Source organism: Furipterus horrens, unplaced genomic scaffold (genome assembly GCF_987537825.1).
Source record: "Furipterus horrens unplaced genomic scaffold, mFurHor1.1.pri manual_scaffold_4, whole genome shotgun sequence".
Classification (NCBI taxonomy): Eukaryota; Metazoa; Chordata; class Mammalia; order Chiroptera; family Furipteridae; genus Furipterus; species Furipterus horrens.
Genome location: NW_028327174.1, coordinates 10,326,873 through 10,354,555, shown reverse-complemented (window position 1 = coordinate 10,354,555; position 27,683 = coordinate 10,326,873). Strand labels below are relative to the sequence as shown.

General features: G+C 49.3%; 1 protein-coding gene across 4 annotated transcripts in view; it reads right to left on the bottom strand.

Annotated features, from left to right (window-relative positions):
• Positions 1–27,683, bottom strand: part of LARGE1 (LARGE xylosyl- and glucuronyltransferase 1) — a 522,466-nt gene that overhangs the window by 473,947 nt on the left and 20,836 nt on the right. The window contains exon 1 of one of the 4 annotated variants that reach the window (XM_090272546.1): positions 2,643–2,793. The exons of 2 other annotated variants lie outside the window; for them this stretch is intronic. In XM_090272546.1, coding sequence (XP_090128672.1) covers positions 2,643–2,704 — 62 coding nt within the window. In that variant the 5' untranslated portion in view covers positions 2,705–2,793. Of the gene's footprint in view, positions 1–2,642; positions 2,794–27,683 lie in introns of those variants that run through there. One more of the 4 variants, XM_090272548.1, reaches the window with a different exon arrangement.

Genomic DNA, 27,683 nt, shown 5'->3' with positions numbered 1-27,683 from the left:
CAGCTTGCCCCGTAAGATGGGCCACTCCATTCACAGCTCATACATGCAAAACCTCACATTTTGACACACAGTTAAAACATGAGGCTCAAAGGTGTTCAGAGAACCACCACGGCCACCAGCTGAGGGCCGTCATTGTGATAATGATGACAGGGTGACAATAATACCAGGCACAGCCAACGTTTACCGTTTTGTCCCAGGTTCTGTGCTCATGGCCTCCCCTGGATGCTCTCATTTCACCCTTGCATGGGTTGAATTGTGTCCTCCTGAAAAGGACATGCTGAGGTCCTAACCCCTAATGCTCATGATGTGACCTTATTTGGAAAGAGTCTTTGCAGATATAATAAAATGAGGTCATACTGGAGGAAGGTGGGCCCTTTATCCAGTAGGACTGGTGTCCTTATAAGAAGATGGACATGTGAAGACAGATGCACAGAGAGAATGCCATGAGGCCAGAGGACGGGAGCAATGTGTCTATAAGCCAAGGAACACCAACGGTCGCCTGCAAACCACAAGAAACTAAGAAGAGGCCAGAAGGATTCCCCCACAGCTTTCCAAGGGAGCACAGTCCTTCTGTGACACCTTGATGCCAGATTTCAAGATTCCAGAACTGTGAGACAATAAGCAGCTGTTATTTGGGGCCACCCAGTTTACGGTACTTCCGCATGGCAGTCACCAGAAACGAATACAAGCCTCATCACAATTCTGTGAAGGCTCAGGTACCAACACAGGAGAATTAATAGCAAATAATAGCAGTAACAAATATCAACAGGGTATTAGCTTGCTTAATCCCCACAAAGACCTAACCCCCCCAACAGCCCCATGAAGCCATCCCGTTTTAAAGAAGAGGAAAATGAGGCACAGAAAGGTTAAGTACTTTGCCTGACGTCACACAGATCATAAGTGATAGAATCAGGATTCAAACCCAGACCCAGAATCTGGCTTTTACCCACGATAACAACCTAAAGCCAACAGAGAAGGTCTGATCTGGCCCTGAACTCTGGTGGTCTGGTTTCAATGCCCACATCCTTGGCTTCCCTCTCAGCTTTGTACTCCAACCGCCAACGAGAATGCTCTGCACTTGGTGGCCCTTACAACGCTTATTTAGTGACACCAACTAATTAATTAAATGGGCAGCGGCTTGCATACATCCCATGAGTTCAAATTCAATTCCAATTAGTACATGTGAGCAGTTTAAACTGACCCAGGCCCATATGGACAACAGAACTCAAGATAGGTGTAACTGGGTCATGGAGAGCACCAAGCAGGCAGAGTGAAATAGAGCTCCTCTCTCTCAAGGCTTTTATGTGTTAAGTCATTTCAGCAAACACTGAATGAGCACCTACTATGTGCCAGCACTGTGTCAGGGAATGGGAGTATAAAATGCATAGCCCCAGCTCTGGAAGGACATGAAAATGGCCCAGCTGCCATATAGTCTGTCCAGTGCCACCACCGAAGTCAGAACAAAGGTGCTTCTGGAAGAGGGAACAGGTAACTAAATCTGCCCAGAGGAGGTGACATTTGAGCTGCATCTTAAATTTCAAAGTTATTTATTATTTTCAGGCTAACCCAAACACCACTCCTGCATACACACACACACACACACACACACACACTCACACACACTCACACACATCTCTTTCTTTCCTCCCTCCTTCCTCCGTTGTTTCTTCCTCTCTGCAACTGTTCCCTGAAATACTAGATTTTTCACAATGTGAACCACACTGCTAACATCGAGGATATTCAGCCTTATTCGATTTTCATAATTACTAATTCATAATGAAGGGAATGGCATTCATTCTTCACCTTAAGAAAAAATATTTCCAGATCTAAGGCTTGCAAAACTAAAATTAATAGAAAACTAGTCATTGGCTATTAGTGTTAACTCAGCTAAGCTATCTTTCATTTGTTGATACAGAAATAAACTTTCTCCATCAACAAATGAGGAGGACACAGCACCAGGAAAAAGAGTAGGGGTTGGGGGGGGCACGAGGTGTGTCAGGAATGGAGGGGACGAGGAGACCTGGGAGCCACGGAAGAAGGATCTAGAATAGAGATGTGTCCTGGCACCCACCTTCCTGCCGGCCACCCTCAGGGCCACTGCGCACACAGTGAGCTGGCCCCGTCAACAGGTGGCGCGTGGCTCAGTGGAAAGAATGCAGGCTCTGACTTGACCCTTCCTCTGTCACTCACCCTGTCAAAGGGATGACAGCGCCTGCCTAACATAGTCCTTCCCAGGTCAAGTGCACCAGAGGCGCTCAGAGCCTTGTACGTAACAGAGAAGACGCCGTAAAGGCTAGGCGTTACAGGGATTAACACAGTCTTCACCATTCCAGAAGTCATCGCGGGGTCTGGGCAAGCTGCCCTTCCCCATCGCCGTCACTGCCACCACCAAAGCCGCTGTACAAGCCCTGACCAAGTCACTTAGGCCCGTGGGCCTGAGTTTCCACACCTATGAAACGTACGGAACGGACGCTGAGTGCAGGGCAGTGTGAGAGCCGCCGGGCACACCATGGGAGCTGGCCCTCCTGGGGACACCATAGGGCCCTGGTAAAGACTCGTGGACCTCACCTCACTGAGAAAACAAACAAGCAAACCTTTTCCATGAAAACCTGATCCTTTTACTAGAAAACGGGCCCACTCACCTCTGCCCTGCAACAAGGCTGCCCTTGAGGACAGGGCGGAACTGGCTGCTTCTCCCAGCCATGCTGACCTCCGCGAGCTGGCAGGATCTGGCCCCTCTCGTGTGCGCAACCTCGCTGCTGGAAAGGCTGGACTCTGTGTTTGGGTTTATTATCTCTGCGCTGCCCACAAACAGCCCTCGGATCAGGCATGAGTAGTTCTTTTTTTAACGCCCCTGGCAGGAGCAGCTCACGACAGACGCAGCCTCCGTTAGCGCGTGCTGTTCCCAGACTGAGCCACACCGTGGAGTCTGTGTGGTCTCTCCTGAATAGTGTACGATGGTGACCTCCCGCTCCCGGCTCAACGCGGAAGGCCAGGCATCTCCGGAAAGCTCCGATGTAGGAGGGCACTCAGCAGCGGGCCTGACCACGGTCACCCCAACCAAACCACTGGGCCCCATCGGGTCAGCAAGCTCCGGCTCCCTCTGCCCCCTCCTCGCCACCCTAAGCGGTGTCATGGCACAACCACGGGGCACTGAATTAGGAGACAGGAAGCTTTGCCAGGGCTCCACTGTGTGGCTGACAGTGAGCTTAGTCGGCCAGTCAGGGGCACTCATCAGGGGCCTGGAATCAATGCTGGCACTAAACCTGCAGGACTCCCATTCACCTTCATGTGCCCTTCTTCACCCTGCCACTGCCTGCCTCTCGCATTCCTCCTGCTCCGCCCCGGCCACCAGGCTGGGGTCTGCCTCCCACTCCGGTCCTGCCTGCCCTTCTCACGGCACAGATAGCCAAGTACAAGGCCCTAATGTCACCCCCCTGCCGCCTCTGCCCCATCTCCTCCCTTCTCACCCCACCCAGACATTTCCTCTCCCCTCCCCACCCCTTTTTATCTCTCTCCCTCCTTCTTTATGCTTCCCTGGTCCTCTATTTTCCTGCCTCCATTCAGGGAACTTAGATGAAAAAAAAAAATGGTACATTATTTCCAAAGACTGTGCTACCTTTGTCAAAGCCAAAACCTCGTCATTCTGGCTGATTTGGTCCTTTGTGAAGATCCCAAAGATGAGCCATCAAAGGGGCTAAAGGTCAGGAGGGAGCAGCCAGCCGGAGCTACAGGCACACCTCCCATTAAGGACAAGGGGAGTAGAGATCAGAGCAGGTCTTCGCTGCTCCTAAGACTCCACGGCGACTGTCCTCACTCATCCGGGCATCTTTCAGGAGCACATCGGCCATCGTGAGAAAAGACACACCTCTACTCTGATCAAACCTCACAACACTTCCCCAAAGGTCTCAGAATTCAGCCCAAAGAAGAGGACAAAAAAAACACACCGACAGACACGGGGGCAGTTCACTGAACAAACGTTAGCCAGGTTTATTATTTTAAATGAATTATAAAATAAATAAATCAGTCCCGTTTGTCCTGGAACTATTTTGTGTGTATGAGGAGTTGCTTTTTCTGGAACAAACTTAATCCTTAGGCGAGACGTCCTGGGTAAACCAATAGTGACAGCTTTCGCCGCCACGCACCAGAAAGCCTGCACTCAGACAGCTCTGGCTTCAAATGCCACCTACGCTGCTTATGGGCTGTGAAACCTGGGGCCAGAAACTGACCCTGGGTGGGGCTCAGTTTCCCCGTTTGTTAACTAGGAATACTAACCTGTCTCGCACGCACCAGCTTGCTCAGAGACTCTGATGGACTCCACGTACATCATCATCATCGTCATCATCATATGAATGTTTACTGAGACTTCAACACACCACATAGGGCTTTACAGTAACACAACTCCAAGAGGGAGGGGCTGCTGTGCTCTTCATTTTACAGATGGACAGAGAAGGCGAGTGACTGGCCCAAGGTCACCAGCTGCGCAGAGGACGCAGGATTCACTCCTGGACAACCAGCCCGTTACACTTTCCATCTGATGCCTGGCCCAGCGGCCAGCAAAGAGTAAAGTGTTCAGCAAACTCGCTCGCCAGCATTATTATAATAATAATGTCTCTATTTTTATAAGAACCACTGCCCAGAAGGATGATTTTATTTGGCTTTTTTAATTAAATTTCAGTCCTAGAGGCTTATATCTCTGCCGGTTGTCTACTCCCCTCACATGGGAGAGAAAGCCAAGCTGAGGAACGGCCTGCTTAATGGGTCAAGCGGCATTCTCGGAGCCAAAGAGGCTGGGGTATCTGCATTCCAGAATGGCTGGCAAACCTCTCTCTGGCCAGGGCCAACTGCAGAATGACAGCCACCACCTGTCCCGCTTGACTGAGGAACGGAGGGGGCAGAGGGCCGTGCCACAGAGAGAGCAAAGCTCCTCGGCCTGCAGTCCATATGCCCAACTCCAACCATTTCCAAGCAGCCCCCAGGCTGGGCAAGAGGCTGCCCTGCCCAGCTGCCACTCCGGCTCCCCCCGCTGAGCTTTGGTGCTGAAATGCAAGGTGCTCAGAAGCGGCGGTCCCAGCCAGGCCTCCGAGCAGGAGCCTGGGGACTGCAGCTCGCACCTGGCAGCACCCAGAGTTTGCACTTCGGTGGCAGTGAGCTGCCTGAATTTATTTCATTGAACGCTTCCTTTCCCAGAGCCTAGCATGCTTGTCAGCAGCAAGCAGAGGTCGGGGTCAAGGGGCCATGAGGACCCCACCTGCCCCGCATGCTGAAGCCTCCTGCAGCCCCATCCTGGACAGGCTCTGCTGGCCAAGTGTGGCCTTCAGTCCCCCTGGGCCTGGGAATGAACTTTCAGGATAAGTCAGCACCCCGGGCTCTGAGGGGCTGGCTGGTCCATCCTCTGCAGCCTCACAGCCGCCACCTTCCCCCCCATACTGATCAGTCCTGCAATCTCGCGATCTCAACCTCGGCCTTTGGGTTTTAGCCAAAAGGTCAGAGAAGAAAACATTTGGGGGGGCCCAGAACACAGCTTAGGAGCACGGCACTCTGGGTGTGAATCACTCATCCATTCTCAAGCCACGAGACTGGGGCAAGCTGCGTGCCTCCTGGGAGCCTCAGTTCCTCACCTATGCAACGGACACGAGAGCCAGGTTAGAGAGAACCCAACCCTGGCAATGATCGGGGGTGCAGGACTGAAGCAAACTGGGCCCCCAAACTCCGATCACTGGGACTTGCTCTTAAGTGAAGGTATACAAAGGCGGTCTATGGAGTCAGAAGGCAGGATACGGGTATCCTTGGAAGGGGCCGGGGGACAGTGGGCGGAGGGGTGCTGGACATGTCCTATTTCTTGATGTGGCAGCTGGTTAAAAAGGTGGATTCCCTTTGTGAAAATACATCAAACTGCACACTTGGGCACTCTGTACTTTGATGCTTGTGTAACATATTTCAATTTTTTAAATTTACTAGAAAAACATGCCCTGGCTGGTGTGGCTCAGTGGATTGAGCGCCTGCCTGCAAATCGAAGGGTTGCAGGTTCGATTCCTGGTTAGGGCACATGCCTGGGCTTGCAAGGCCAGGTCCCCAAGGGGGGCCAGAGAAAAGCAATCAATTGATGTTTCTCTCACGTATCGACATTTCTCTCCCTCTCTTTCTCCTCCCTTCCCCCCTCTCTAAACATAAATAAATAAAATCTTTTAAAAATATTTACTAGAAAAACAAACCCAAAAAGCTTTCACATAGGACACATAAACCTGGCCTGTCTTTAGCTCAAAGTAAAAACTCTGGATCTGAACACTCTAGTCACCTTCCTGTGTGAGCCCCCTTCACCCAGGGCTGTAATTACAAGGCCACCGCATAAGGGCACCGTCACATCCATGGACCCAGGGATCCTCCCATCCACTGAGTCCAATGCAGCCTCACTGACTTTCACAAACATTTACTGAGCAGCTCCTACGTACCAGGCATGGATCTAAATATGAACAAAAACTAAGAAAGCCGAAAGAAAGAAAGAGAGAGAGAAAGAGAGAGAGAAAGAGAGAGAGAGAAAAAAAGAGAGAATGAGAGAGCGAAAGAGAGAGAGAAAGAGAAAGAGAGAGAGAGAGAAAGGGAGAAAGAAAGAGAAAGAGAGAGAGAGAGGAAGGAAGGAAGGAAGGAAGGAAGGAAGGAAGGAAGGAAGGAAGGAAGGAAGGAAGGAAGGAAGGAAGGAAGAAAGAAAGAAAGAAAGAAAGAAAGAAAGAAAGAAAGAAAGAAAGAAAGAAAGAAAGAGAGAAAGAGAGAAAGACAGTTTACATTGTGGGTCTGACGGGAACAAGGCCCCGCTGTGCACAACGGTGCCCAGGGTGGTGCATTTGCCACATAACGTAATCTTAACACTGTTTCAAGGCTCTGACTTGTCCAGATCCCTGGGGCCTTCCTGCCCCTCGCCCTCTGGTGTAAACCACCCTGTTCCTGCCAAATGGAAGCCCAAAGACGTCTCTAAGATTTGTTTTTTACCTCCAAGATTTTTTTGTGGCAACTAGCACAGCACCGTGTTACCTGGGTTCAAACCTTGGCTGTGCGACTTGGGAGGTCTTAACTTCCTTGTGCCTCAGTTCCCCCATATCCATAATGGGGGAAATGAGTACCTCTCAGGGTTCTGAGGGTTAAATAAGACGATTCCATTACATGTTTAGTGTACGGTAAACACGCAATGCACTTCGGCTGCTACTGTGTTCATGATTTCTGTGAATTACTGGTGAAGTGTGCCCTGGCTGGTTTAGCTCAGTGGATTGAGCGTCGGCCTGCGAGCTAAGTGTCGCTGGTTCGATTTTCCAGTCAGGGTACATCAGAGAAGGAAAACTCTGACTCCCAAAAACCTCCGCTGCCTTGCGGCATACCTCTTCAGGGGAAAGGCTAAGGGAGTAAACCCCGACAGAAAATCCGGAGCCAGAGTCCCTAAGGCGGTTTGACGTTGTAGTCAACACCGGCAACTCCTGCGGCGCACCTGAAGCCAAGCTGTATCGACTCCGTCTTTCCCTTGGACCCTTCAGCTGCGAAGAGAGGGGGGGTCTGCTGCATGGGCAACAGCAGACCCTCCATATTACCCTGCCCAGGCTCTGTAGCTTCAGCGTCATCACAAGATGTCGATTCAACACGGGAGGAGACAGATACCGTGTCACTCCCGAGTCGGACTGCACAGCCATTCTCGGCGGTGCAGATAGACTCTTAAGAAGCTACACCATCGTCTCTCGAGACGGACGGCTGCCGACGACGACTGGTGAAGTCTTCGTTTTCCACAAGGTTCTAGTAACACAAGACCTCCCCTGTGGCCTCCACTGGTCACGTATTGTCTCATCCCTCTCAGGAAGGAGAACCAAATAAAGAAAGAGAGAGACCGATGGACGAAGGAGGACAAGAGAGAAGGGAAGAAGAAGCATTTTCCTCGTGGAGCCCCTTCATTTGTGGTGTTGACTCCCCGAGACCTGTGCCATCCACCTCAGTAGCCACGTGTGGCTCCTGAGCACTTAAAATGCGCCTGTCTCAGTTGAGCTGTGCTATAAATGCATAATATGAACCAGATCTCAAAGACCCCAGATCAAAAAGAAGAATGTAAAATAACTTGATAATTTTTTAATATATTTTGGTTCTACTGACCTAAATACAACATATTGTTAAAATTAATTTCACCTACTGTCTTCAATGTTTTTTTTTTTTTAATGTGGCTACTAGAAAATTGAAGTCTATATGTGATGCTGTATTGTATTTCTATTGGGCAGTGCTCTTCGAGTTTATCAAGGTATTTTCCTACACAAAGATAGTTGTCTCCTTCAAAGACATCTTCATTCCCATTCTTAAGATAAATATTTCATCTTGACACATAAATACATTTTCGACAAAATTCCATGGACAAAGCAACGGGGAGTGATGGAAGTGACCTGCCTATCTAAGGTCATGTGCCTAACAAAGGGTGGAGCCCAAATCTGCCTCCAGGTCCAAGGAGATGCTGAGCTCTTCCCAGACCTGGACACACCAACTCACCCATCCTGCTAAATCTGCCCTTAAAGCAGTGGCCTCCCCATGCCGTCGCCCCAGGAAAGAACGAAGAACTAACATTCAGTTACTTGCCCCCTGGCTCACCAACGGATAGCTGCGTTTTACAGGGTAAGTCGTTTGATACCTTGAGGGGAGACATGCCTTGAACCGGGGATGGGTGACCTGTCGCAGAGATAGAATCATGATGTAGGCATCTGATTGCTACAGGAGGGGTCACCACGGGCCAAGCACACTGAACCTCACGGGATCTAAGAAGGACTCTTCCCATTACCCCTTGAGATGTGGATTTTTAATGCCCATTTTACAGATGAGGAAACCAGCTTCCAGGAAGGCTCCGTGATTTGCCACGTCACTCAGTCATAAGTGGCCTCCGGCCTTGGCTCCTGCAGTCCCCCAATGCTAAAATGCCTTGCCCACCAAGTCTGGCTCACACCACCCCTTCTGCAAAGTCAGTGCTGCTCTTTCTCTTCACATAAAACCATCCCTTCCTTTGGTCGCCCATGAACTACAAACACCATCTATCTTGCACTTACCACAGAATGTTAGGATGCATTGCTTATGGGTCTGTTACCTCCACCATCAGTCTGAGCCTCTTCCTAGGAGAAGCTATCACTTATCTGTATGTGTATTTTCGGTTCCTGGCCCAGAATCATCAGGCACATAGGAATTACTCAAAAAAAAAAAAAAAAAAAAAAAAAATTAAATCTGTTGACTGAATGAAATAATCAACCAGCCAACCCATCTTGACACCCTGGCTTTTTGTTCTGAGTACCTTTTCCCAACCAGCTTTCCTGTTCTGTGTCCCCATGTTCCTTCCCACTGGGAGCCTCTCCACCAATCTGTTTGCATGGAGAGAGGCCAAGCGCATTGCTTTTGACGGTAGCCTGGTAACAGCAATTGTCACCTCTTCACTTTCATTAATTGCTGGGTTAATCAAGCACTCCAAATTGTGCCCACCCACGCTAACACGAAAGCATTTCTGGATGGCCAAGAAAACGGGTTTAAGCCGAAGCAAAAGACAGAATCTCACAGCCTTCTGGACGCTGAATGACTGTCACATTCTTTAGAATACGTGGGCCAAAGTCAGATCAGATGGAAGAACAGCCTTGACCAAAACCTCAGCCATCCACAGCTTCCACGCAGCAGACAGCTGGGAGAGCGAACTTGGTTGTACCTTCCCACTGGAGACCCTCAGCATCCTGGGAGACTGCTGTTCGTGTGCCAGCTTTCAGATAAGGAAACCGAGGTTCGATCGAGAAACAGACTCCAGCCTTGACCAGAGTCACCGAGCTAGAAGAGAGCATGCTAAGCCTCAGGACTGCTTCTTCTCACCGCACAAGTCACGCTGAGTCTTCGCCATCCAGGACAAGAAGACCTCTTCCTGGTGGCGTGGCTCATACACCCACACCTACCAGTCCCAGTCTGGTCACTTCAGCAAAGACAGACCTGTCCCAGGCAGTGGAAGTCTTCTTTCCTCTGTGAGAGTTTTAACCAAACCTTTCAGACAGACACAGCAGGTGAAGATGTTTTCATCAGAACCTGCAGCAGGACCTTGCTTTCAAATTCTGGGAAAATGTTTCGAAAGAACTTTTTGTTGCCTCTGCTTCTCTTATTTATGGCACAGGCAGTTTATGCAGGAGCAAAGGGACAGAAGAAAAAGGGAAAGGTTTATTGTACATGTTGATATATTTTTCAGGCTCTGATTGCAAAGAATAAATGTTATCCTTCCAAATCATCCCCTTCTACTTTATAAGCAGCTTTTTTTTTTTAATGTTCAATAAAGATGCCACAGAGGCTGCCAGGCTGACGCACAGTGACATTCCCTGACAGGATCCCATATGGAGAGTCTGCAGCATTCCAGATGCCTTCCCATGCATGTACCAGGTTCCTAAAAGCATAGTTACGAGCCCCCCTGGGGCTGGAAAAGGAGTTCCACGCACAAGACATGTTGCACCGCTTACTGTCCAGCTTAATGAGCAAGACTGTTCAAAGCCTGCCTTGGGCCCAGGAGCCCCCCGGAGTGAAGTCCCCTCCAGCTCCTGGCATGAGCAGGTGGAGAATTCAAAGCGAAGATGAGCATCTGTGTGGGAAGGCTGATCAGAGCCTCCCCACCTAGACAGGAATTTGAGAAATGAAAGGCAAAACAGGATTATAACCAAATTTCTCAAGCGTGGGTAATAAACGGACCCCTTTCACAGGGGAAGGGGAAGCTGGTTATAAAGCACAGATCTTAGTTTATGAAAATATATTTGCATTGCAAAAAGATCACAGCAAAGAATCGTGGTAATGTTTGTTGGTCTGGTTTTTAGTTTATCATCAAAGTATAAACCCCCAATTTTAAAAGTTCTGTTGAATCGGCATACAGAATACAGACCCACAGACCCCATTTTTTAAAAGACCCATCCCATTCACCAAGGTTACGCTTGAGGGTTAGGGAAGTAAGTTCACCAGGAGCAGCTAAGGAAACAGCAAACCGAAAGTGGGTGACCCCTTCCTGTGTATGAACCTGGGACTCACTCTCCAGGACACCAGGCTGGTACTACAAAAGTCTGCGGGGCAGTCACAGCACAAAAGGACAGATGACGTGGAAGAAACATCTCCCATAACACATTTGCAGAGCAGCAAAACCACCTGTGCCCTTCAAGACTCCATCCCTCTGCTTCATGCAAAAGGACAGTGACCTAGGAAAATGAAATGCCTGTGGATAAAGCCAGCCTAACTTCCATCCGGATAGTGCCAATGCGCTACCACCTCTGCCCCCAGCTGTAATAAAGAGGCGGGTGACAGAGCACAGGCCGGCCAGGGGACCCCCCAGCAGGGGGCACTGTTAAAGCTTAGGAAAAAAACACCAGAGAGGAAATTCATCCAGGAAAGCGAAGGCCCTCTCCTCAGCGGAACCAGAATAGCCTCGCTGACCTCTGTCATATCAAATAACTAAAGACGGTAAATAATGCACTATGCAAATACAAGTTCCAAACATCGCACAGAGCACTCAAAGGCACTTAACTACCTCGCTAGGCATTTCGAGTAAGCTCCCAGGATTCGATCTTCCCATAACAGGTGCATGTCACTGAGTGGAAATCTAAATTCTCTTCCCTTGTTCTTCTACTTTCTTTGCTAAAATTACCTTGAACTCCAAGGGCCCCAAATTATGGAGATTTCAGCAGACTGATGGAGCACTCTTTTAATTTATCGCTCCATAATCCAATTTTCCTCACGTTGGACCACAAATCACCCCAGCCTCTTCAGGAATCCACAGGGGCCGTGAGGCACGGCACACAAGCTGGATGAATTATGTTGAAAATGAGAAAACGCGTTACTTTGGGCCTCAGTTTCTGAATCATTAACACAAGAAGGTTGGGTCAGAGCCTCTAGAAAGACCTCCTGGGCCGCCCGCGCTGGAGGGGTCTGGGCAGTGGGGACTGGCTGTTATCTTTACGTTTCCGTCTCAGCAGCGTAGGACCCTTTCTGTGTGAGACGGTGGAAGGGGCTGTGCGTGAGCCTCTAGGGCCGGGCTGTGGCGAGGCACCTGCCACTCAGAGCCAGGCTGATGCTTGGCTACCAGCTTGCAACAACCCTGTGACCCCAATAAATGAGTGGGCTCATGCCACTCCCCCAATGGCCCCCAGCCCACCAGACCCTGAACAACTGGGCCTCCACTTCTCTCTGACCTCATCCTTGTCTACTTTCCTCCGTGCTCCCTCCCTTCTAGCCACTGACCCTCCTTAAGGGTTCTAATTAGCAACTGAGAAATGGCCACAGGGCCTTTGCACGGACCTCAGCCTCAGCTATTTCTCCAGACATCCCCATAACTCATTCCTCCACCTTCTCAGGTGTTTGCTCAAATCACTTTCTTCGAGAATCCCTCTGTGGGCAACTTAAACCTGCAAACTCTAACCCCCTACACACACACTGTGCCCCCCAATACACACACCGAGCACTTCCTCCTCCCTCCTGCCTGTGCTATCTTTTGTTCCATTGTACTTGTGAGAAAGTACTATGGAGAAGGTACTGTGATTCCACAAGAGACTCAATGTTTTAGTACTTTTGTTTCTCAGTCTCTCTCCCTCCCTCAACTAGAATATAAGGTCCCCAAGGGCAGGGTCTTTTGCCATTCAGTTAACAAACAGACCCATTGCCCTCAGAGCAGAGCCTCACATTGAGTCACGCTCGATAAATATTTGTGTGATGAATCAAAAAGAAAAAAGAAAAAAGATCTGAATGCTGGTCTAACAGGGCGGTCTCTGCTCACCACCACAGCTCGCTCACCCTCAACGGCAGTGTAAGCTCCAAGGGCAGGAGCTCAGCCCACACAACGGGCGCAGTCCCACTGTGCGTCACTCCACTTACTGGTCATTTCTGAGCCATCCCTTCAGGCTGCTGGGAACACATCGGTCAGCGCTCTTGGACATTTGCAAAGATCATCCTGGGTCAGCGCACGTGGGGCCTCCTTCCTCAGATGGCCTTAAAGAGCGTGGTCCTCATACACAGTTACGACTCGGGTGAGTCATCCCGGGAGAAGCTGCCAACTTACCAAACCCCACACTTCTTTTGAGGCCCTAACGCCGTGCCAGCCCAGGCGGAGGGCCCGACGTGGGAAAGCACTTGCCACATCCGAGCAACTGTTGAGTTTGGCTGGAATGTCACGACTAAGCAAGGAATAAATCCGTGGGAGACCAGGCAAGGCCATATGGGGGAGGCCCTGAAAGGCTACATGCCACCATCCCACAGAGCTGCCAGATTCTTAAGGTCACCACTTACACTGCCAAGGGCTGGCAACCCGGCCTTTGATCTGCCTGCCCAGGGAAGACAGGTCTCCCACCTCCCGCAGATCAGCGTCTTAGGGGAACACATACACACACACACGAACTCCAAAAGCCAACCCTTGCCTCCCAGGGACAATGACAGGAGCACTTCTCAGTTTCCTGACTGCTCAGGCCAACCCCCTTCCTTTTCTTGGAAGCTTGAGCTCCCTGCGGCCTCTAAGGCACCTGCCAAGCATACGCCCTGAACCTGAGCCCATGGTGGTACCAACAGCACGTGCATTTGTGAAGCTTTCCACCAAAAAAAAAAAAAAAAAAAAATCCAGTTAATAAAAGGGCAGCAAAAACCTTGGGGAAATAAGAATACTAACCAGAATATGTGTGACCGCCAAGCGAGGCAGTTTTCCAATGTTAACTCCTTTCATCCCCCCGTGCTGACTGCACGCGAGAATCCCCATTTCACCCACGTAGAAACGGAGGCACGGATGATGAGAAGTGATCCACTCACGCTGGGCGGTGACGAAGCTTGCGTTCCAACCCAGTTTTATTTGGCACAAGGGTGTGTGTTCCACAAGCAACAGCATCTTTCAGAGAACCAAGCAGAATCTATCCCTTTTCAAGTCCCTGAAAATAAAATCAAGTTGCTGCTGAGCCACTGGATTGCAAGCTGGTGTCCTAGGTGAACCTTGCTGACACTTGAGCTCAGGAGCCTGGGAGAAGGCAGACACCCTTCCTTTAGATGGTCAAGTGGCAGGGGGCAGGTGACAAGACCTCACTCAAACCCTAAGCCCCAACCTCCAATCAATCCCCTCTAAGCCTCAGTCTGCTGTTCATCTGCAAGGTGGGATTGGGGATTGTTTATCCCATACTGACATCATGGTTGTAGGACGGACCGTACAATATTGACAGAGCAGCAAAAGGCCTGTTGATGTGCTTTGTGACCTGCAAAAGGCCATTAGGACCACGTTATAAGTATAATGACATCGAGTGAGCAATGACCGTTGCGAGACTCAGCTGCAGGTGTAAGCAACTCAGCTAACCACCAGGGCTGAGTGTGGGTTCGCCTGAGCTATACAACTCCCTGCTCACGCTCCAGCCCGCGTCCCTCCAAACCATGAAAGACATGAATGCAGCCTTTACAGCAACCTTTCAGGAAACACCAAACACAGAAACTGTGGCTCTGAATTACAAAGTACCCCCATCAGCACCTCAGGTAAGTAAGTGGCCCAGGTGAGTTGTAAACTGGGATCCGGGCCCAGGGCAGCCCTGCCCCCCGGTACTCAGCAGGGACATGCAGACCCAATACATTCCTACTTCCTGCTTCCCTTCACCCCAGAGCTTGGCCATCCCCCTCTTAAGTAATCCCTTTATACAATGTTCCTTGAACTTGAGTGGCCAGGGGCCATGTGTATGGAACAGAGGTTGGCAGGAACCCTAGCTTTAGCTTAGCTTTTATTCTGATGTTATTTAAACTGTAAAACATTACAATAAAAAAATAATTTAGGAGCCAGGGTGCAGAAGAAGCCATGAATGAGCGGGCGCCCTGAGGCAGGAAGTGAGGGCAGACAGCTGCGGAATGAGCTGGCTGCCCCAGCCAGGCCATGTGGAGAAAACCTAGATTTCCCCAGGTGGCAGGACTCCTGGACAAAATAATAATAATGATGATAATAATAATAATTCAAATAGCAGATATTTATTGAGTGCTAAGTGCCAGGCACCATGCGCTAAGCACTGCAGATTACAGGTAAGAAGCTTCAGGTCCAACATAGAAAGAAATTAACCAAAACATCCCACAAAAGCTGTCAAAATCAACTGGGAAAACTGCCTCATAGGTCTTTAAAAACACAGAAGGTAAATCTGGACCTGGGCAAGGTGCTGAGAGAAGGCTGAGGAAGTGGTAAATAAATGGAGGTGAGAGCAGGAGGTATCCAGGAGGAGGGAGGGGAAGGGGCACAGAATTCCCGGCAAAGAGCAGAGCCCTCGCGCATCACGGGAAAGGGCACGTGCCCAGGACCCGTGGCTCTGTAACAATCCTGAAAGCAAAGCAGACTCACATGGTACCTATTTTTAAATCAAGTTCAACATCAGTACAAGTTTAGATTAACTTCACAGGAGAGTCGATGCGGAACTGAAGCCCCCGCTCTCCCGGGGGGTATGTTTCGCTCTGCTCAGGTTGGCCGAGTTGTTCTGAGGTTGGTGACCCCAGCCCTGTGTCCTCTTCACACAGGAAGGCACCTGGGTCCCTTCACAAGCTTTCCTCAGTTGAAGAGGTGTCATTTAGTGCCAAAGCCATGACTCACTGGTGCCAATGCAGGGCCAGTACCTGGTTATTAGTGGGTCATGCAGATGACCCAGAAAGTACACTAGTCCTTCTCTATATCGTGGTTCACTTATCATGGCTTCACTGTATCACAGGATTTTTTAAAATATTATATTTAATTATTTATCACGGATTTTTCGCTATATTGCAGGATTTTGCGGTACTGTATACGTATGTTGTTAAAGTTACGTAGGTTTAAGAGTGTAGAATAAGTTTAAGAACGTAAGTAGTGTTTATAAAAGTGTGGAAAAGGTTAAGGAAGTGGGAACGGTTTATAAGTGTGTGGGAAGGGTTTATAAAGCCTTAAAACATATAAATACTAAAATAAATGTAAGGTTCCTACCTCGCGGATTTTCACCTATCGTGGGGGGGTCTAGAACATAATACCCACGATAAGTGAGGGAATACTGTACTTCTATTCATTTAAGATGACATCAGACTGTCAATTTTAAAACATTTAAATGAAAAATATTTAATTAAACACCTGCAAGCCCACCCAGGAACACTGAAAAACAGACTCCTAGAGGCTAAGTTGCCTTCTTCCCTTCCATTTTGTCAAAACCTTCTAGAATCTACAAAACATCCCTCCCTGCTGCATTTTCGACTGCCTCTCCATTTTCCTTCCCATCCAAGCCTGGTGTGTGTGTAGTGGATAAACGTAATAATGTCACTTGCCATATAGTTTCAGCTCATAGGTGGGGGTGAAAAGAGGCTGACACTCCCTGAGCCCCACAACCTACAAAGCGCCGTCAAATATAACCTCACACGTGACTCACAACAGCCTTGTGAAGCATTTCACCCACCTGAAGGTTAAGAAAACGGGTGGTGTTTCCAGCAGCTTACTTAAGACTCAGTCGCACACTTAGTCAAGTGCCCGATCTACATCGAGGTCTGCCTGACCCGAAAGCCTGAGCTCGTCCAGCACCACGCCACCTCCCCCCAGAGAAAACCCTAGACTCCGAAGAAGAAAATGGCACAGTGAACAGGGGCCATCTGCCTCTAAAATTCTTACCCAGCTCCCTTCAGAAGCACCACGGCTCTCCTTTTAATTACAGGAGCTTTCCCCTCAAGCCTCCTCATTCAATATAAATGTAAAAGATTCTTATTCAATTGTATCATCTTCTCATTTTAATTGTGTCAAGTTTGCAAGTGTCGCTGCTTGACAATTCCGTGGCAAAGGTCCAGGAATTTCGCTCCCTCCTGGGCCAGGCAGACTTTTGTGCACGACCAGCACATGCCTTAGGACCATTTGTGACATCTTTTTCAAGAGGAGAAAAGAAAACGTACCCTCTGGAGTCCATCTATTCATAAGTTTGTAAGTTTGGAGCTCAAATGATACAGATTTGGAAACCCTACAAAATGGTTTCCCTGAAGTTTTTTCTTGGCCCCCTGTGAAGTTCTAGCAGAGCGGGAAGTCAGAGGTTCTCACCTAGGGTCTCTGTTGGATTAACCCATGTCAACACCATTCGCTGAGAGCATCTGATGTAGGCGGGTGGGCTCTGGGCCTTGGTGTTTGCTGGGGGCCCCACGGGGGCTTAGCAGCAGAACGGAAAGGAAGCTCCACCTACATAAAATGCCAGCAGAACAGGCAGGCTCCAGCTGCTGGCTGAGTCAGCTGCTCAAGAACAGCATCCTGACTGAAGGGTGGTCTGCAGTGACCGGAAGACGGGAGGAGAGAAAGGTGAACAGAAATTCATTCATTCAATATTCACGGAGTGCTTGATATGGACAAGGTACCAAGCTCCGTGCAGGAAGTACAGGGTGGTGTAGGAAAACAGACATACCCCCTGCTCCTGGTGGTGTACAATCTCAGAAGGTAAACAGATGATAAACGCGTGGGCAAACACAGACTACCGGCCATGCCAGTGCTGAAAGGCAGTCCCCCAGGTGTCTGACACACAGAAGCTGAGAACCAGGCTGGTGCCCTGCAGACCCACTGGCTCCCCAGGACTGGGAGAGAACAATGGCAGTCAGGTCTGCCAAGAAGAGAAGAGGGTGGGGCCCTTGCCAGGTAGCTCAGTTGGTTAGAGGATTATCCTTATACGTCAAGGTGGCGGGTTCAGTCCCCAGTCACGGCACATAAAAGAATCAACTAATGAATGCATAAATAAGTGGAACAGCAAATCGATGTGTTTTTCTCTCTCTCCCTCCCTCCCTCCCTCTCTCTCTAAAATCAATCAATGAAAAAAGAGAGAGAGAAGAGGATGGGAACTAAGGGTGTGCAGGTGCCTGCTAGATTCTAGGCACAGAGTTGGTACAGTTTAGGGGTTAAGAGCACGACTCCAAGGGTTCAAATCCCGATTTCTCCCCTAACCAGCCCTGTGGCCGTGAGCAAGTTATCAAACCCCATCTATAAAGTGGGGGGTCATCATCGTGGTTATCTAGTAGGGTTTTTTGTAAGGATTCAACATGTCAAAAGAAATCCATGCACACCCAGGTTAAAAAGAATGCCTGGCACATAGTTGGAGCTAAAACGGAAAAAAAAAAATATATATATACCCTAGCTATTTTTTAACAAATTAAGCTATACAACTCTAGGGTGTGGATTTTATCCCTATTTCACAGGTGAAGAAACAGAAACTTGGAAAGCTGTTAAGGAACTTCACCAAAATCTCACGGGTAGATGCTGGAGCTGGGGTTCAGATGTAGGTCATTGAGAGTCATCAGGAAAGAATTTCAAAAACCTGTAGTCATTGGGTATACAGTGATCCCTCACTTAACACAGGTATTACATTCTAGACCTCCCTGCAATTGGTGAAAATCCGCGAAGTAGGAACCTTACCATTATTTTAGTATTTACAGTACAGTACCACAAAATCCCGCGATATAGCGAAAAATCCATGATAATTAAATATAATATTTTTAAAAATCCCGCGATACAGTGAGGCCGCGATAAGTGAACCGCGATATAGAGAGGGACTACTGTAATTCTAATGAGGTGTGGGCAGCTGTGGGCTATTTCAAATTTGTTTTTCATCTGCAGAGTTCCTAGATCTATTCGAGGGGATCGCTATCTTGTTGAGAAGCCAACCCTGTTAGGCAACAGTCCCTAAAGTTGTTTAGAACAGACCGAGTCCCAATTCCTTTTGCTGTGCTGCCTCAGTTTCCCAAAAGTGACGAGCATTATGGAAGCTAGGAACAAAGACTGTGAGACTGTGGAGACTCAAGTTCTCACCGATCTATTGGTTCCGGCAGCTCAGAAGGTTCACTGCCAGCACTTTCCTCACCCAACATTTATAACTGGGTACCACTGTGCCCCAGAAGCTATGCTGGGGACCAATGTGTGGTGTTTGTCCACTCACATCTCCTCTGCAGGCAAGCCCCTTGCTCCTACCCGTGTCTAGTTCAGACTCCTCATTTCCGACTCTTTCCAGAGTTCACCACCTCCAGAAGGCATTTACACCTTCCTAGTCTAGATCAAGGGCACCCAGCTCTGTGCTCTTCCAAATAACTCTACCCATTTCTAATATCGCCATTTCTGACCTTGCCTCCTTGTTCTAGAAGGATCAGAACAGAAATCTGTCTCCTGACCAGGCTACGACTTCCATATGGACATGAATGAAGCCACTATTCCCTTTTTAATAGATTTATTCTTTTTTTTTTCTTGAACAGACATCTTTTAATATCTACTATGTGCAAAGCATCAGTTTACGTGCAAGTGATACGAAAACGAATGGAGAGGATGTTAATCTAACGGGAGGGACAGGTGCGGGGAGCAGAATGAGACTGATGTTACTGCATGACTTTAGCAAGTAGCCTACCCTCTCTGGCTTAGTTAATTGATCTGGGAAAAAAAAGATACCATTAGTACCTATTACTACTATCTTCAGGTGTTGAGGAGAATTACATGAGATCAAGCCTATGAAATGCTGCGCAGCCACATCCCTGGCACTTAGTAGGGCGGCCAAATACATGTCGGCTAATTCTTTGCAATAAACATTGTAAATATTAGCTGTTTATCAAAGGGGGCTGTTGCTCTCTGACACCAGCGTAGCTGTTAAGTCTTAAGAGTCTTCATTTGGTCCAGTGAAAGCAAGTCATTAGCTATTTAATGGAAAACTGGCATCAATGCGATTGGCTGTGATGAGAAATCAATTTTGAAACATCGCATATTTTAAACTCATAAACCTAGTCAATGCTCCTCCACTCTGAATTGTGATAACATAGTCTAAAAACACCTTTTCCCAAGGCCACCCCTCCATGAGATTTTCTCCAATTACTCACCCAGCAGTCTCTCCCTCCTGAAACTCCCCGTATTGAGTCCTTTCTTAAGGCATTTAGCATTCTCTCTACCCTGTTAATGATCTTGGCCTGACCCTCCCACCACCATCACCAAACTCCATGACACCTGTCAGAGGATCCACATCTGAGTCATATCAATATCCCACTGGATCAGCCCTCTGTTGCACAATGGTGCTGCACAACAAGCCATGAAATGCACGGTCTTGAGGCATACTCACTGATTTCCACTCGTGCTTCTGCAGGAAGGCTGGCCAAGGGTGGGCGTGGCCGCTCACTGAAGGCTTGTGGGTTGGCTGGCCAGCTCTCCTCCAAGTGTGTCTGGTGCTGCTCCTCCTCGGACCAGTGGGCTCAAGGACATGCTGTTCCCGCAGCAAAGAGGCAGGGGGAAGCAGCCAACACGGAAGGGGGCTTCGAAGGCCTAGACAAGAGAGCTAGTACACCATCACCCCTGACGCATCCTTCATGCCCAATGAAGTCACACCACTGAGCCCAAACTCAAAAGATGCAGAAATACACTATGGTTCATTGTGTAGCGAATTCAGAAAGGTGTGGCGAACTGGGGCCAGTAATACGAACAACATATCACATCTACCACCCATGTGCCTCATACACATAAAACAATCCTCAGACACTGAACGAATGAATGAATGAATGTTGAGTAACTTTTGGAGCCTTGTCAAGACACATGACAGTTTGCCAGCAGCAACTGTAAAACCTCAATCTGGCGCAGCAGTAACACGCTCGTTAAACATTCATTTGCTCCAGGTCCCTAACCTTGTACACAGCAGTCCCTCGCTATATCGTGGTTCACTTATTCCGGCCTCACTGTTATCACAGGATTTTAAAAAACACTATATTTAATTATTTATCGCAGAGTTTTCACTATATCGTGGGATTTCGCGGTCCTGTATACATATATTGTTAAAGTGACGTAGGTTTAAGAGTGTAGAATAAATGTAAGGTTCCTACTTTGTGGGGAGGACTGGAACATAATACCCGCGATAGGGAGGGAATACACACACATTGCTATTTGTGTGTGTCTGTGTATCTTTGATTATAAAATAAATCAATATATCCACTCACACCTGGGAGCCCGTGTACACATGCACCCTCTCACTAAAAGAAGACAAATGCAACCCTCTCTTGCATACGTGGGGTGAGGGCAGGGGTGAAAGGGGCAAAGGTGAAGAGGTGACTTTGAGCCAAACCCAGTGGTTAATTTTCATTTCACTACCTAGCTGAGACTAGAGGTTCCGCAGAAACACATTAAAGCCCGTGAACTTATGAAATGATGCATTATTGAAGCCACAGCAGGGGAAGGGGCTTGGTTTGGAAGACATAAAAGACTGAAGCCTGCAGAGGTGTCTTTCCCATTACAAGGTAACTATGCTCAAAAAAAAAAAAAAATACATTTTAATTGACAAAGAAGACACCTGCTCCAAGAGGGTAAGTAAGATAAAATTAACTCAATAGTTCTGCATCCCTGCTGCTCAGGAAAACCTGCCGTTCCTCCCAGAGCTCAATCGTGGAAAAAAGTCTAAGGTGAGTCTCTCTTCCCCTCTGGATCCCACTGACACCAGCTACAGGCCCCGTGTGTTCATTTGCTCAACAAGTCCTGATCGCGAGCCTCCACTGTACAAAACACACGGCGAAAGAAACCCCTGCCGTCACCAGCTTACGTCGGAGCCCACGACGCAACATATGAGCGAACGGTGATGCTATATCACGGCCCAGAGCAGGGTAAAGGCAGCAGTGGGTGGAGTTCACAGTGACAGATCTTGACAGGGCGAAAATCACCAAGGTTTTCCCTTTCCTCGGTGACCCCCCTGAGGTGCTCCACGCTTCGACTTCCAAAAGCTCTTAAAATCTATCACCAAATGGATTTGTCCAAAGCCCCCACGACAGGTAAAGGAGCATTTCGTTCACGCTAGCAGTCGCAAATATAGGGTCTCTGCCCACGAGCCGTTTGCAGTCTAGAACCTCTCATCGAGAGGAACGCAAGGGACTTGGGAAAACCACAAACCCCAGATTGAACCCCCAGCTCTGAGCAATGACAAAGGCAGTCTGTGTATCCCAGCCCTCTGTCCCTGCACTGGGTGTGGAACAGGAAGTGAGTGGACCCACTACAGGTGCAGAGGTCTTTTGAGTCCCTAGGAAAGCATGCAGAGGACTCACTGGGTTCCCAAACTGGGATCCCGGAAGCTAGCACTGCGAGCCCGGACTCTACGAGTCCCAGGCTATACGCGTACAGCATCTGCCTCTAAGTGGGGATCGGGGTGCTGGTGGAGGCCACGGCCCCCCTCCTGGGCCCCTGGCTTCTCCACTTCCTGGCCCACCTCCTGCCATATGGAGGCCCTGCTCCCAGTGTTCTGACTCCTGGCTGCATATGCTAACCTCCCGGGGAGTTTTTAATACTAGTGCCCAACTGCACTGGAAACCAGCGGAATCAGTATTTCTGGGGGTGGGGCCCAGGCAGCAGCAGACTTTAAGCTTGCCGGGTGGTTCTAGGATACAGCCAAGCCTGAGAAGCACTTTGGAGCCCTCACTCTCCCCACCTGGGCTTTTAACCCCAGCTGGAACCTCCATTCCAGACCACTTGGTCTCCCTCCCGATTTCCAGCTGAGGTTTTAGCTGTGCCCCTACCCCACACTGACCTACTGCGCCCCTCAGAAACTTCCAAGGGGCCTGTGTGCAGCAACTCCATCTTCCAAGCAAACCTGGGACATGGCCCCGGCAGAAGCAACCCCGTACTCTCCCGGGCAGTGAGCCCAGGCAAGTTAGAGCGCGGCTTGGGAGTTCTAATCCTAGAGCAGCCACGCTCGAGCTCTGTGGGACCTTGGACAAGAAAATGAAAATGAACCCCACGGCATCTTGGTAAGCTCCTCTATATATCCAGCTCCACGATATGCACCTTATCTTGCAGATGGGGAGACACAATGAGACTCATTAACCACATGTTGACATACAGCAGGTCCTCAAAAAATGGCAACACTCCTATTCATTTATTGCAAGGGAGCCAGTCCATAAACAGTTTATATACCAACACAGAATGCCTGGGACAGTCTCAGGGTTTATGGAGACAACAAACGGAGCAGAATACTTAAAATTAGAGCCACGTCAGAAAATCCAATTACCCAAATTTTGTGTAGTGAGCATTTTTTGTGTGTAGAGAGGCAAGATACGGGTATTCGGCCAATGGGAGAGCGGGTGGGGGATGGAGAGGGGACTCACCTGCACACAGGTGGGCAGAGCTGGTGCTTGCATCTCCAGCGATATCAGTCACTGCATTAAAAACTACTATTTGTTCCACCGGTGGGGATGGGCTACACCCCTCAAATCAGAAACCAGAAGCGAGAAGGAAGGCGCTGAAGGATAAAGCGGCCCCAACAATGAATGGACCTGAGCGGAACCAGAAAACGGAACAGCAGGCCACCTGCCTCTCCCAGTTGACAAGAAGGGGACATGGAAGCCCAAGGTGATGAAGGTGGATAAAGAGGATGAAACGAATCCACATAAGTCTCCTGTGAGGCTCTGCACTGGTCACCGATGGCTGCAGAGAAAATTACCACGGAGCTGGAGGCTTGAAGCCACACATCAGTTCACAGTTTCTGTAGCTCGGGAGTCTAGTCATGGCTTAGCCAGGGTCCTCTGCTTAGAGAGTCACATGGCTGTGGTCCAGGGGGCCCCAGTGGTGTCCTCCTGAGGGGGCTCTCAGGGAGAACCCACCTGCAAGCTCACTTGGGAGCTAGCAGACCCCATGTCCTGTGCCGGAGGACGGATGGCCTCAGCTCCTTCCCACGTGGGATTACACAGCACACCGACGTCCACCGGCCGGTGAGGACTGGCTCTACAGCCAGGGAGCCAGCAAACGACACCACAGAAGTGGCACTCCATCACCTCTGCTCCGTCCCACGGTGACAGCAAGTCACGAGGGCCACTCACAGCAAGTGGAAGGGACTGTGCAAGAGCATGAACATCAGGAGGCGGGGCTCACAGGGGACTCCTTATTTTTCATTGTAATGAAATATACATAACCAAATTTACCATCTGAACCATTTTTCAGTGTCCATCTCAGTGCCATTACGTATATTCACATCATGATACAACCATCACCACCATCCCCCTCTGGAACTTTTTCCTCTCTCCAGACTGGAACTCTGTCCCCATTAAACACACACTCCACAGCCTCTGGCAACTTCCGTTCTACTTTCTGTCTCTCTGAATCTGGCTATTCCAGGTGCCTCCTATAAGTGGAACCATACATATTTGACCTTTTGTGGCTGGCTTATTTGTCTTAGCACTTGTCTTCAAGGTTCATCCATGTTGTAGCATGTGTCAAAATTTCCTTCTTCTGAAGGCTGAGGAATATCCCACTGTAGGCACATATCATATTTCCTTTACCTATTCCTCCATGGATGGACACCTACCTGCGTGGCTTTCGCCTTTTGGCTATTGTGAAGGGGGCTGCTATGAGCACAGGTGGACAAATACCATTCAAGTCCCTGATTTCAGTTCTCTTGGCTTCAGACCTAAAAGTAGAATTTCTGGATCACATGGCACCATGGACACTTGGGAGGCCAATGTGTACCTATACTGGGGCACAGTGGATTGGGAGCCTGCGAAGACTTTCGCCAGGCAGAGGAAGAGTGAAGGGTGCCCGAGTGCACGGAGCAATGACACCGTCAGCATCACACCCCCCTCCATGATGCCATCCCCCCGCTGGGATGTCTAAACATGCCAGGGTTTGCAGCACCCCGTGTACCAGGGCCCAGGGACACCGACCACCCCCACACCTGAACTTGCTCCTGACTTTCCCGATCATTCTGCACTTCCCAGGAGTCTTTTTCTGTTGGGTGGTTTGAGTTCTCCGTAATTAGATACTCACTTTTTCTCCCTTGGTATTCTGACAAGCCCTAGTGAACAGTGTCCCCCTGTAGTGCCTTCAGGGACAACTGCGGATACCCCGGAACAGAGCACTGTCCCCTCCGCCCACACCTGATGGTAGAACAGGTCCTTGAAGATGGGAAACTTGGAGTTAGGAGGACTTGCAGCCCCTTCCCTAGCCATTTTCCCCGGCCTTGGCAGGCTCGGGGCAGTTTTTCTGGAAGAAGGCCTGCCCCCTCGGAGGCACCCCCTTCCCCCCAAACCCAGGAAGAAGCTGAAATGCACTCACAACTGTAGAATGAGACACACCCTTCTCTGCAAAGCAGCTGGCAGCCGCCCTCAGAACCTGCGACAGCCTCCAAATCAAGCCCATTCTTTCGGAAACCTGGCCACCCCCACGTCCTCTGCTTTCGTTTTTGCTTACCCAAAAAGCTGCAAGCGGTACGCGCTCGTTGTTGGTTCATGAAAACAAAGTACCGGGGTTCTGTTAGGACGGGCAGAAGAAGGGGCGCCTTCCCGCTGTCCCCAAGTAGCACAAGATGAGAAAGCGAGGCTGACGGGGCGTGGACAGCCACCCAGAGAGCCTGGCTCTGCGGCGGGAGTCAGGACACACGGCATGATGTTGAGTTCGCAGGGGCGGCGAGGAAGCCCGAAGCCCTCATCTCCCTCCATCCGCGCCACCTCGCCAGCGAAGGTGACGCCTGAGGGGGAATGCCAATGCATCCCGCGGATCCCGCAGCCGAATACGGGGCGCTCGATTACCGAGTCTAAGTGACTGCAGACGGGCCATTATCAAATCTCTTCAGTGACAAAGCTCCGTGTTGCCAGGAACAAATAAAACTAAGTACATTAAGCCCAATAAATCACAGGGCCCTGTCGCTGAGACCCATTATCCCTCGGGGATTACGGGGCTGTTTTCCTCCCTGCCTTTCAGCTATTGGTCCTGGTTTCCCCATCACTGTTTTAATATTGCAGCCATTACTCTCTGGGCCACGAAGGGCCTGCTGTTCTTCTGTAGTTCTGAGTAGCAAGGGCATAATTTGTTTTATGATTTGCTTGGGAGGGTAGCTGTTTTATATTCATCTTTAAAAGATACATTCAGTAATCGTAGCAACGAGACCCCTGCTTAAAAAACAAGACCCCAGACCTGTCATTGCTTGCGGAGCGTCCATGTGGCCACGGCTGTAGCAACCCAGACGGTACCCAACCGTTTACCAGGAGAGCTGTACTGTTTCTTTTGGGGGGAGGGGGCCTACATGCTCAGCAACAGCTTTAGTCATGGTTAAAGAGCCACTAAATCATGTGGAAGGCAGGCTGGGCTGGAGGGGGCACCAAGAGGCTGGAAGTCAGGGGCCCTGGGTTTTACCATAAGGTGGGGGTGTGACTTTGGACAGGTCCTCTGACCTCCAGGGCTGAAGTGTCTCCACCTGTCAGATAAACCCGTTGGTCCACATGCCTCTTTGGAGATATAAAGAGTCTGCATTTCTGTACAGTGCAGAGGGCGCAGGAAGAACCTTAAGCCACACAATACTTTTATTTTCTCCTCTTTCCCAACAAGATCATTACAAGAGTCATCATGAGATAAAACAAAACCATTATGCATCTTCCACCAGCGCCTTCTCCTATCCATGCGACACCTTCCCTCCCGCCCCCTCATTCCCTGAGAAGTTGTTTTCCAGGACAGCGCATTGTAAATGTTGTAAACAAGTCCGTTCCCAATTTTATCCATGAGGAAACACACAGAAAGACGGATACGCAGGACAGAGTGTGTTGGGCAGACCGCCCCAGCAGGCCCGGTCGACGCACTTCCCCTTTGGAAGCAAACAGGCAACCAGCCCCCTTCATTCTGGTGCAAGACGGTGCCGACTTCTGCTCACAGTGTGGAGACATCAGCAGTCCTTGCGGGCATCCCATTTCGATTACCCCATCTCACTCTCCCCACGAAAAGAGCGCTTCATGCAAGGCAGAGCTTCCAAGTGTGGCGCTGCGTGAGGCAGCTATATAACTATGCTGGTCCCAGAACTCCATCACCCATCTGAGAGGCACAGACATAAAACCCGCCCGATGGTGCCCAGCTCTCGAATACTCTATAAAGGACTCATATTCAGAAAAGGCAAAAGTTACGAGATTTCCCGTGGTAAAAATGGAGCTGGGATTTACAGATCATCAAAGCCCACAGAGCAACCTCTTGGGAGCAGCATAAAGAGGATTCCTTCTGGCCAAGAGATTCCTCTGGCTTTGCAAAATTTGGTGTAACAACCCAATAAATACCTAGTGGAGTGACGTACAAGGGTGGCTTTTAGCCTAGAACACAGGTGGTAGTTGCAAAGGAGGGAGCTTTGCCTGCAAACAGGCTAGAGAGTGACCCAGTCACAAGGAGCCAAGTCACCGAGATGGGTGTTCCAGGCAAGCGGGACCTCATGTCCTGTTCTCCTCACCCCAGCACAGTCCCTGGCAAGCAGCAGATGATCGACAACTGTGTGTTTGTTAAATGGGTGAATGAAGGGACGAAACAGAGCAAAGAGACATTGAAGACATGCAGCCCCTGGACACTGATCCATTTGATGGAAATAATGCTAAGATCTTTGTAACAAAGTGAGACTTCTGCAGAGCTTTGAGCCTCTCAAAGAAAACACATAGATATACGTATATTCTGACAGGAATATATCCTATGTTTTATGTAAAAGGAACTTGAAGACCCCAAATCCTTTCAATGTCAGTGTGAGGGTCTTGAGGGTTGTTTTTGGTTTGGTTTTGGTTTGGTTTGTAGCTTTCTTACCACTGCCAGTGATTAAGAGAAGGTATTCTGAAAATATCCTTAACCTCTGCCCCAAGGAACCTCTGCTGAATATTAAATTACAATTCATAAAAAATAAAAAAATAATAAAACCACTACATTCCCATGATCTCTATGAAAGACTCAAGAGTTGAGACAGATATCTCAGGTT